General features: G+C 34.3%; 1 protein-coding gene across 2 annotated transcripts in view; it reads left to right on the forward strand.

Moving 5' to 3' along the window:
* LOC114342549 (homeobox protein extradenticle) overlaps positions 1 to 8053 on the forward strand; it is a 41588-nt gene extending 33535 nt beyond the window's left edge. Inside the window, exon 6 of one of the 2 annotated variants that reach the window (XM_028293459.2) lies at positions 1399 to 1548. Coding sequence is in view for 1 of the 2 variants with exons in the window: in XM_028293397.2 (XP_028149198.1) it covers positions 1399 to 1656 (258 nt within the window). In the remaining variant the exon portion in view is untranslated. Of the gene's footprint in view, positions 1 to 1398 lie in introns of both variants that reach the window. The other variant, XM_028293397.2, reaches the window with a different exon arrangement.
* The last annotated feature ends 4802 nt before the right edge of the window (positions 8054 to 12855 follow it).

Below are 12855 nucleotides of genomic sequence, written 5' to 3' on the forward strand. Positions count from 1 at the left end.
CAACACTATAAAATATATCAAAGAAATAAAAGCAACTACTTACTTAGTGACGACCTAAATGTTCAAATTGTTCCCCATCATTTTCGATGCAAGCATTTACTCTTTCAAGAGTAGATTGAACAGCAGTCTCTATTTCTGTTTTCGCAATGCTTTGAATGGCGTTTCGTATTCTCTAGATTCTAGATCATGTTTTCTAGAGTAGTGGGCCTAGCGGCAAAAACAAGGTCTTTAATCCGTCCCCATAAATAAAAGTCTAAAACAGTTAAATCTGTTGCTATTCAATCTACTCTTGAAAGAGTAAATGCTTGCATCGAAAATGATGGGCAACAATTTGAACATGTAGGCACTCACTAAGACTAAGTAAGTAGTTGCTTTTATTTCTTTGTTATATTTTATAGTGTTGTTTGTCTTATTGTTGTTTTTATTAATTATATACGTTTACATCTGGAAAATGTTTATTTGTTTTTTCCATAGCACACTACTTTTCCTTTAACCTTGTTTACCGGTGACAGTAACAGTTATGTTTAAAATTTACACATTTCTTAAGGCATCTCGCGGTTTTCGGTATTATGTTGCTAATTTGGTCTAATTTTGTAATACAGAATTAAAAATGTATACTTGTATATAATATTTTCCAAAGAAAACTAGATTTCTGAAAATAATTAAATACCGCCTCCTAGCTTGCATATTACTTATTAGGCTATTTCGAAAATAAGACACTTACATTGGCGAAAAAGAGCTGTTTTCAACAAGACCAAGTATGTAAAATTCGATTTAGCAGAACCGGACTTACACCCATTTTTGCATAAGAAGGTTTCCACTCACCCCCACCTCTTATTTGCAAAGGTAGACTTAAACTCGTGAAATCAAATAGGCGCAGAATTTTATGAAGAATACGATGATTGGATTTCCAGTGCCCTTTCATTAGGTAAATTTTGTAAAATTTTGATATTCAATTACGCCCTCTAGCTGTGGACCTACAATTATGAAAATAATTTCCAGGCTTTTCCCGATGCACCTTTTGTTATAAATATATTTTTTTTAAAGCTGTATTATAAACGGTTCCTGAGATATGGCCGAGAGCCATTCTTACTGGGACACCCGGTACACGCACAAAAATTTCACCATTTTTGTAATAAGCTTTCACATCAAATGCGCGTTATTCACCCGACCAAGTCTCCATGATAGGTAAACGTCCCACTCTCTGGATTCACAACGTTTACGTCGCAAGCCCGCGGCTCCTCTATTTTATCACCAGCAGCGTTGCCAAATCGTACCGTTTCACTGAATCACCTTGTATCCTTTACATTCCCACGTTTCGTTTTTTCTTTTGGTCACAGTTTTCTTAACTTTCCCATTCCAGTAAGTGTACGTTATTGATGATATTTTATCTTGCAGGTATCAAATTGGTTCGGCAACAAGCGGATCCGCTACAAAAAGAACATCGGCAAGGCACAGGAAGAGGCAAATTTATACGCAGCTAAAAAGGCGGCCGGCGCGTCGCCATACAGCGGCACGCCGACTCCTATGATGTCTCCAGCGCCTCCGCAAGACTCAATGGGATACTCCATGGGCTCCGCGTACGATCAAAGCTCCGCATACGACGCCAGTAGTTGCGGATACGATCCCATGCACGCTCAAGAACTATCTCCGTAATTATACGATTACCGTATACGGTTCAGGACGTTTTCTGGGACATTCGAAAATAGTAAGAGCTAAAAGTATTGTTTCCATTTCGATAAACGGGTTATATGTGAAAACGCGAGAGCTAAACTGTTGGCTCATAGGTCAAGAACAGTTCAATGTTCCAAAAAACACCCTCAATTGATATTTCGCTCTTTCAAGATACATAAGTATACTAAAGCTTGTATACCAATTTCAATGTATACTACTTTTTGTATTTTGTGCAATGTCTGTGTATTTATCAACTTGTGGCAGCTACCGATTATTTTTTTAGGTTACGCACACTATTACTACACTTTTGTGTAGTGTTTCCTGTTATATACATTTTTATTTTTAAATATACATCTTCTATAAAGTTTGTGATGGTTTCTAAAGCAAATGTGACAGTCTAAAGGATTTACAACGTTAGTATACGAACAGTTTTTTAGTATAAAGATTTTTCAACGAGGATTTTATTACAAAAATACTTGATTTGTTGTAAAAGGTATATTTTAAAATACCCAAAATAAGGGTCACAAGACAAAACGTTTTCGGATTAAGAAATCGATCATCAGTGTCTAAAAGCCAAAAAATAGCATACCTGAGCCACCAAAATGTGTTGGGTAAAAACCCTTTAAATGTAAAAGATTATGTTGTGTTACATATTTATATAAAATGTAAATGATGTTCTAGATATGCCTGATGTTACTCAGAGCAACACAGGACCTTCCCACGTGGTTGGAATTTTTTTTTAGAAAACCTCACATATTGGATTTCAATGGCCAACTGATGAACAACTTTAGAACACTGATGATGGATTTCGTAATCCGAAAGCGTTTTGTCTTAATGTGACCCTTATTTAGGGTATTTTAAAATATACCTTTTACAACAAATCTAGTATTTTTGTGATTTATGGTATACAGCCAGCTACAGGAAGTTTATTTTCCTTTTCGATTTTGATTTTATTACCTCCAAAGCTAGAACGAAAAGAGTTTGATCTGGAATTGAGCATGGAGTATACTGGAGTATTCTGGAGAATTTTTTTGCAGGATCTGTCAATTATCGTTTCTTTAGCACCTTTCTGGATGTTGGCGATCAGCATGGCTATCCTAACTTCGCTTGCTGCTATTCGCAATAGTCCAGTTGTCGATGTATTGAACCACTTTCGCAGGTTTTGAAGCCTAGATATCGTAGAATATTTGTAGATATAACGTAGAAAATACATAGCTTCTGAAAAGAGACTTCATCATTATGAACTCTGATCTCGCTTTTCCTATGTGTTGTTTTATTTCATTTGTGTGGTCCCACTGGCTGTTTATGTTAGTACCAAGGAATGTGTAACTGTCCACCCTGTCAATTGGTTGTTGGTTAACCAAAAACTGTGTATTTAATATTTCGCGCTTACTGACTACCATGTACTTTGTTTTTTTTTCGTATTGAGATCAACTCCGTGTTCTTTACTTATTTATATCTGATATGCGCGACATTATTCTTTACTGTGACAATATACAGTGTATTGTCCTTTTCATGATCATTTTTCAGTGCGTAACAAATGATAGGAAAAAGGGTAAGTCCGTGATAATACACATTTATGACATTTATTCTAACATGACATTTTAGTTAAATCTGACAGTTGTCACATTTTATTTTCAATTTGGAATAAAAACCAATCAAATGTGTTTCTTGCATTTATAAAATGGTATTTTCTTTGATTTGTATAGTCTTATAAATTATACAGATTATATTTGTAATATTATTATCTAATTAAAAAAAACTTATTTTTTTATTATGGCGCCATCTATCGACAAATAGAATAATTAGAATAAATGTTATAAAAATGTCACCGACGAAATGTAATCACCGACGTGCCTTTTTTTCTGTCACATACAATTGAATGCGTTAGAAAGAAATCGAAAAACTGTGACGCACTGAAAGATGATCATGAGAAATACTTTACTAATTCCTCGATAGTTAATATTGAACTGATAATGATTCTGATGTTTTCATGATGCATTTATGTTCATAAGTTTCCCGGGTCTTCCCCTTAAAAATTCAACTTTACCCTTCAGAATCTACATATTTTATTTGAAGGGTATAGGCATAGGCGTAACCAGGGGGTTTTGGGGGTTGTAACTCCCCCATTGGGATGTACTTTCAGCTCTATACGCTTAACACCATAGCCCTCAGAGACCTTCCAGTAGTTGTAACCCCCCCCCCTTCAGGTAGTTGTAACCTCCCCCCTTAGGATCATCCTGGTTACGCCTATGGGTATAGGGAAAAAAGGGGGAATGTCAGAAATTTTCATTTTTTGTTTAAATAATTCATTAGATAGGTTATATTCTGTACTTTACTATACGTAAATAACACTGGTTAAAAATGGGTTGTGTCATGAGATAACACTAATAATAAAAAATCAATGGGAAAATCCCAATAGTTGGCTGTATACCATAGTTTAAAAAACTCATACAGAAGTAAAAACAAGTTGTATACTGGTATAAAATCGTTTATTAAAAACTATCTAAAATGTCATCCAAATGGATTGCAAAACGTTTTCGTTCTAATTCAGAACATCTTCAGTGCATTCTGCTGAGTAGTTTGAAACTAGCACACTATTTAAAGTGGTGACCCCATAATACACTGGCGGGCAAAAAATTTAGGTCACTAGATGAATTATACACGTTTGATGCCTAGAATTTTCTAAACCTGTTGTCCGATTTAAGTGATTTTTTTAGTATGTTATAGCTTTATTATTTAAGATTCTCAATGTTTTAATATTGTTGCTAGACAAGTACCGGATGTCATTTTATACGGGATGTAACAATCACACTGTGTGTTTTTTCCTTAAAGTTCGGAACACTCTGTGGAATATTATAGCATAGATAAAATATTGAAATTAAAACTTAATTATAGCCTTAGGCCTTCTTAACATTTTCTTTTTTGATTCCTTTGCTTATGTTGGATAATAAAAAAGTTAGGTATTTTAACAACTAGCCATGTTCTTCATCAATACAGGGTGTTTCTAAATAGGTGCGACAAACTTTTAGGGGTAATTCTGCATGAAAAAATATTAAATGTTTGCTTTATAAACATTTGTCTACAATGCTTCGTTTCCGAGATACAGGATGTTGAACTTTTTCTTACAAATTGACAGTTTATTTGTTGCTCTAAAACCGGTTTAGATATGCAAATGAAATTTGGTAGGTTTTAAGAGGTAGTTATTGCGCATTTTTTGACATACAAATAAAAATTTTATATTCACTATTGGCGTGCATACGGGTATAAATATTTTAGATACATCCCGCATGCACGCCAATGGTGAATATAAAATTCTTATTTGTATGTCAAAAAATGCGCAATAACTACCTCTTAAAACCTACCAAAGGACATCGCACACATCTTATGGAAAATATAATGTCACTCAAATTCAATAAAATTTATACCAATAGATTCGTTTTAAATTAACGATCAAATCTTATCATTGCGCCAACTCTCTATTTTCAAAAATAAGAGCAGAAATTGATATAAATAAATCTGAAATCAAATGGGTAGGTACATAAGTTAGAGAGAGAAAAAATATTTTAAAATACCCAGATTTTCGGTACTCCATAAATCAGCGGATTAGTTTCACTAATCCGCTTAGGCCCAGCGGGATTTAAGCTGTTATGAATAGCACTCAGAGCAATAATGATTGTAAACTAACATTTTATGGACTCCAAAAATGTGATTTCGATAAACTTTAATTGCAATTTGCGCCGTAATTAATAATAATTAAGAGTTGGCGCAATGATAAGAATTGATCGTTATATTAAAACGAATCTAATCGTATAAATTTTATTGAATTTGAGTGACATTATATTTTCCATAAGATGAGTGCGATGTCCTTTCATTTGCATATCTCAACCAGTTTTGGAGCAACAAATAAACTGTCAGTTTGTAAGAAAAAGTTCAACATCCCGCATCTCGGAAACGAAGCATTTGTAGACATATGTTTATAAAGCAAACATTCAATATTTTTTCATGCAGAATTACGCCTTAAATTTTGTCGCACTTATTTAGAAACACCCTGTATTGATGAAGAACATGGATAGTTGGTAAAGTACCTAATTTTTTTATTATTCAACATAAGCAAATAAATCAAAAAAGAAAATGTTAAGAAAGCCTAATGCTACAATTGAGTTTTAATTTCAATATCTTATCTATGCTATAATATTCCACAGAGTATTTCGAACTTTAAGGAAAAAACACAGTATGATTGTTACACCCGGTATAAAATGACATTTACCTGTCTAGCAACAATATTAATATATTGAGATTCTTAATTAATAAACCTGTAAGTTTCAAAAAAAATCACCCAAATCGGACCACAGGTTTAGGAAATTCGAGGCATCAAACGTGTATAATTCATCTAGTGACCTAAATTTTTTGCCCGCCAGTGTATATGGTTTACATATAATATTTTGATAAAATATGGTGACTACGAGTCGATGTTGTTAGATATATTAGAATACATGCTCAAAGGGCAACATGTTTCCCAGATCGAAAATGCTAGGTACTCGCCAGTTCAATGGGCACAGACCAACTGAGAGTTGGGTTTTGTTACCAAATCGTAAATCGTTAATTCTGAAAAGAGACTTCATTGTTAAGAACGCTGATCTTTCTTTTCCTATAGGTTGTTATATTTCAATCGGGTGGTGCCATTGGCTGTTTTCGTTCGTACTAAGATATGTGCAGCTGTCCTTCCTGTCAATTTCTTGTTGGTTAACCAAAAGCCATGTATTTAATATTTCGCGCTTACTGACTACCCTGTACTTTTGTTGTTTCCGTATTGAGATCAAATCCATGTTCTCTACTTATATCTGATATGCGCGACATTATTCTTCGAATTGAGACAGCTCATTCAAACACCCATATTGGTACACTAATTCGTAATTTCTGGTAGGACACCAAGTCACGTGAATTGCAAACTGTTTCCAGTTAGTCAACCATAATGTGACCACTAATATTTCGAGTCATTTCTGTTATTTGGTTTGAGTCAATAACTTCACAATGTATTTCTTCATTCACAATTTAGCTTGTATTTTATTCCATTAGTAAAGACCGTGTTCCAACTGGCATAAGTCAACTGTTCCAGTCCCGTCTTTTGGATCTTCAAAAATACCATTATTTTCCATCTCTATTCTTTTCCCAAAAGAATTGTTTAGTATGTACATTTTCCTTACCATTTAGCCTCAACAATAAACCGTTCCAATTCTAGAACAGTTCGTGTATATGAAAATTACAAATAAAAAAGAGTATACAGGAAACAATTCTGAACCTATGCTAAGAATCGTCGCAAACATTATAGATGACCTTCGAGAAGGTTGTATACAAATGTTTGGTACAAGCATTGCAAATAAAAGTATGCATTATGTTGCAAGTTATTGTTTATTTTTATAAGTTTTAGTCCTAAACGAAAAATGATTGCTATTGATTGTCTGTTGAACGGGAATAGCGATTGAATACTTAGGCAGCAATACCACAAGTAAAAATAAACCAACTTAGACAATCTAAAAGGATACAGTATGTCACTGGTGATGTCGTTCTGTCATTTTTTGAGGTTAGGTCCAAAATACCATAAATTGCGCGCTGCTTTCTTAAAATGGGTGACGATTGCGACAGAGATAAATGAGTCTATTAGGTGGGAAGTCTCTTTCTAATCGATGGGGTTTATCCAATGACGTTGGGTTTGTCGATCATGTCACTTTCCCACTATCGTCGAGTGGATGAACTCCTCCGATTAGAAAGAGACTTCCCACCTAATAGGCTAATTTATCTCTGTCGCAATATTCACCCATTTTAAGATAACAGCGCGCAGTCTAGGTATTATATATCTATGAAAGTAACCAATCGAGATCTAACCTCAAAAATGTCACAACGTGTAGTCACCTGTGACGTGTAATATCGATAAAAAAAATTGAAATTGCTTAATAAAAAGCTGTATTTATTTTTTATTATAAGGACCGACGGGAGAAACGAAGAATCAATCTACTTTTTTATATGTATACTACTGACTAATAAAAAGTATTTTTGTCTTCCTTCACCAGCTACGAATGCCAGTGATAAATATACGAAATAGACAAATACCGAAGGAAAATCAAAAATGACTTGATGTGCTTAAATTGGTTTCTTCTTTTCTCTCGCGGTTTCGCAATCCGCATCCGTTTTCGGATGCGTATTTTAAATTGTGTTACAGTATTTAGTGGTCACCCAGTATATTTTTTATGAGGATATTCCTAACGTGGAGTTGGTAATTGGACAGACTAGAAATTTTATGTCGTGAGTTTTTAACAATGATTTACCTTAAGGCAAAAAATCTGTATTTTACATTAGAAAATAAAGGATCTTAAATAAGTTTTCATTTGTTTTGTAGTTTACTTTTATTTCCTTACCCAATCCTTCAAATGCAAATTCCCTTCGGATATCCTGACATTTACTGAAATCGTTATAGATCTGGCAACAGCGCCGACTATGATCGGAGCGTTTAATGAAAAATCCGACTGATACGGTCCTTTTCATAAGCATTTTTCAGTGCGTCACAAATGATAGAGAAAAAGGTAAGTCCGTGATAATATACATTATAACATTTATTCTAACGTGACATTTTAGTGAAATCTGACACATTTTATTTGCAATTTGGCATAAAAACAAATCAATTGTGTTTATTGCATTTATAAAATGGTATTTTTTTTGATTTGTATAGTTTCATAAATTGTACAGATTATATTCGTAGATATATTAATTCGTAAATAATTTTTTTTGATTATAGCGCCATCTATCGACAACTAGAATAAATGTTACAAATTTCTGTAATCACAGACGTGCCTTTTTTTCTGTCACATATAATTTAGTGCGTTGGAAAGAAATCGAAAAACTGTGACGCACTTAAAGATACCCATGAGAAAAAGAATAGCATTACCATCTTATGAGAATTTCTTGGTGTTGCAAGGTGTGTATAAACATAGGGCACTGATACAAATATGAGTACATACTTGTTATTTTATAAATATCTCAAAACACTACGGGTGCAAAAAGCTATCGAGCTTTCGAAAGCTAAATGGAAACCAAATCCTGGAACTAAAATACCACTTACTAAATAGACTTGGCGTGTCTGTGTGCACTATTTATTGTCACTATCATGCAGATGCTGGTGGTAAAGATTTGGCAATCCTGTATGTGTAAGTGTATAAAGAAATTGCGAAAACTTCACCAACTTGCTGGTTTATACAAAAAGTACAAAAGTAACAAACCAAAAATAATACTATTTTCTGGGGAGCGCTAATAAATGGAATACAGTACAAGACACAAAGATGAAAAGAAAGACTGAGATATTTAGTAATATTGGGACTAAAAGAGAAGAAGCAAGGTAAATACAAAATTTTAATCTAAACTAACACAAGAAATATAACAGATTAAAAGAGAGAAAGGAACATAAAAAATATAGAAGAAGAACCGTAAAAAGATAATAGCAGCGAAAGAAACATGCGGCAAGACAAAAAGACCAAACATAAACATGAGTAGAACCTAAAGGTGTACAGAGGAGATGCTTAATCACAAAAAGAGCTACGGACTATAAAACTTAAAAAAAAAAGAATGTGTGTGTGTACTTTGTACGCACGTAAGAAGTTATACTTCTATTATAATATAATCTAACTTCATATGATTTCAACGAAATCAGTATACCTATCTACTTTTAAACAGTTTTTTGTATTGTATTTAAATATTAAACTAATTTTAGTTAGAAAGAACAAAAAGAATACCAAAAATTAAAAAAAAAGGATATGACTTTGTCCGGATTTGAACAGGGGACCTCTCGATCCCTAGGCGAATGCTCTACCGATCAGCTATCAGTGTTTTTGTATTCAGTCGATCATTTATCGGACATAATTACAATCATGGTGACAGATACATTAATTGAAAATAAACATTTTCAATAATACTTATTAGGAGGAAGACAAATCCACAGACATAAAAATTATAATAAATAAACTCCTGGACAAAATTAACGCACCACTTTAGTTAATCTAAATATTTACAATATGAACACAAAATAAAACTAAGTTACATTGAAATAATAATAAACACCTACAAGTAAGTCCAACATGACTTTATCATGACCTTAATTTACCTTATTGTTTCTTTAAAAATTGTTTTTGCCGGAAATTCGTAAATAAGCTAGCATAACTCCAAATTGCAAAAAGAAAAAAATCAGTAAAGTAACACAATAAAATGCATCTGGGTCAACACTAATACCGTGTAGGCCCTCCTCTACTTCTTATGACTGCATTTATGCGTCGAGGCATGGTTGATATCAAATGTTCAACAAAAGTTGGCGGAATATTCTCCCATTCTTCAATAACGGCCTTAATGAGTTGGCAATAGAGGGTCTACGACTTCGAATCTTTTTTTTGAGATAGTGCCATAGATGCTCTATAGGATTCATGTCCGGACTGTTAGGTGGCCACTCTAATAATGGAATATCAACATCATTTAGGTAGCCAATAACCTGTCGGGCCACATGAGGACGAGCGTTGTCTTGCATGAATAAAAAATTAGGTCCAAGAAACGGAGCAAAAGGCATTACATGTTCGACAAAAAAGTTGTCTAAGTAATAATGGGCATTCATAGACCTCGTACGTATGGGGACCAACTCCGTACGAGCTTCAAAACAAATTCCCCCCCAAAACATTTTAGAGCCACCACCAAAAGGTACTTTAGGAGAGATATTGCAGCTGGCAAACCTTTCTCCTCGCCTTCGCCAGACACGCTCACGATCATCTGGAGCTTTTAGGCTTACTCTAGTCTCATCGGAGAAAAGAACTCGTTTCCAATCATCGATGGTTCAATTTTGATGCAATCTTGCAAAATTCAATCTCTGAACCCTGTGTTCTCTGGTAAGCAAGGGTTTTTTGGCCGGTTTCCTGTTGCTCAATTCTGCTTCATGTAAACGTCCTCTAACTGTTCGAGACGATATTGCGACATTTCGAACATCTGCTAGTTCATTTTTTAGCAAACTGCTGGCGACTCTCGTATCTCTGAGAGCACGTTGTCTCAAAAAACGATCATCAATTTGATTAGTGCAACGTTTTCGCCCTTGCTCTGGTCTTCGATGGTACGACCATGTTTCATTATATCGCCTCACCTTGCGACTGATGCTGGAAGATGTCTTCTTAACAAAACTGCAACGTATCGCGTTGAATATCCTTCATCTAGGAGAGTCGATGCTCACACTGCCTCCTCCATTGACAAATCTCTTTGGAAGTTCATTTTTTTATTTGATTTTTATGTAAATGAACTTCCAAACATGCATGTGATGAAAAATATCACAATAAAAAGCTTGTTTCTCACAAGCACTTTGCTTTAATCGGCATTTCTTATGAAAAGTTTAACTCACTTTTAGTCTAAAACGAAGTTTAATTGGTTTAATACAAATTATTGTTAAAACAAGACTATTATTAGCTTACATAACAACTGTCACTGTCAAACAAGGTCCATAGGCAACTTGTCGTATAGTAATTATCAATCAATAAAGATTATTGAGAAAAATATGAGTGTTGCGTTAATTTTGTCCAGGAGTTTATATTTACTAAACACACTAGTAATATATTCTTTTCACACACACCTTATTTGCGCTACATAACTTAAAAGATGTATGTAGCGACTAATACCATACTGTCGGTGTGCGCATGCGCCAGGGAATGTAAAAAATTCACCCTCGTGCTTAAAGAAGTATAACTTCAAAGTAACACGAAAAGAGGTCATGGGAAGAATTTGGGCAGAAAATAACAAGAAACAACAAAATTAAAAACTTCTATAATATAGTCACCTAAAACAACTAAGACCAAAGAAGGTACACAGAACGACGAATATAAAAGAAAAAAACGGAAACAAAAACACAAGATGAAAAAATAATGGAGAAATGGCGACATTCACTATTCAGGGATACGGAAAACCCAGATGAAGAAAGACATAAACGAAGAGCAGGAAGTAGAACCCATAAAAAGAGAAGAATTAGAGACGGCAAAGAAGATACTTAAAGTAGGTAAAACAGCGCACATATTACAGCGAAATAATAAAATACCTACATAGGAAGGGAAGGAACAGATTGTCTATTGGAATTAATGAACAACCATAAAAAGCATGCTTTGTTTTTAGCTTTTCTTACAATAGTCCTGTCACCAGGGGAGTACAACGGCCTCCTTTATTCAGATGGACTTACCCAAGTTTTTTTTTATGTACTTTGACCCGTAGAATACGAATTTTTTGTAGGCGCGCATACAGAAAATTTCTACGTAGATTATGTACATTAAAACGCATGCATTGGGCACGGGAAACACTATGTGTTTATAGCTTTGTTTAACAATAGAAAAATTCATTTTTAGCAATGTAAATAATCAAACCGATAGAATTTTACTTGAACTTTCCAATGCAGTAAGCAGAATTGCTATTTTATTTTTTAATCAAAAAGTTATTCGGGTCAAAAATTGTAATTTTTCGATTTTTTGAAAGTTCAACCGCGTTTATCTCAAAAACTATGCGTCCTACGAAAAAACTGGTAAGAACATTTTTTGCATAGAATCACTAAAAAATACAAAAAGATGTTTTGTTTTGAGAAAAATCGCTGTTATGTAATTCCTCAAGTTCTTTGTTTATAACAATCTTATCGACATCCGGATCAACTGTTACCCAAAAAAATTCGTGTTCTACGGGTCAAAATACATAAAAAAACTTGGATAAGTCCATCTGAATTAGAGAGGCAGTTGTAACGTACGTTGATTGTAATCTCCATACGCTTGTTGTGCCTTATTTGACATGTATACACCGGTATTTAGGCGTCAACGCCCTTCCGGTAGAGATCTATGGGGGAATATCACAGCCGCAAACCCTTATCCCGCCGTTCTGCTCCCCCACTCCCCTATAGGCCGATCAGACGCCCGGTTATTCCAGTCTAAGCTTCAAATTCTTATTATGAATTTTATAATGACGCGTTGCGTTACCCTTTTTGTTTTTCGTTCACCGAGCTGGGGATTGAACTCACATTCATCACAGTGAAGTGATGTGCAGCTGTCCGCTCGTCCCGCTGAGCTATCCGATTGACTATTTGACATGTACTTCATGTAATTGTCCTTGCATTTTTTTATTTCATCTCTGTATAGA

This window comes from Diabrotica virgifera, chromosome 5 (assembly GCF_917563875.1).
Source record: "Diabrotica virgifera virgifera chromosome 5, PGI_DIABVI_V3a".
NCBI lineage: Eukaryota > Metazoa > Arthropoda > Insecta > Coleoptera > Chrysomelidae > Diabrotica > Diabrotica virgifera.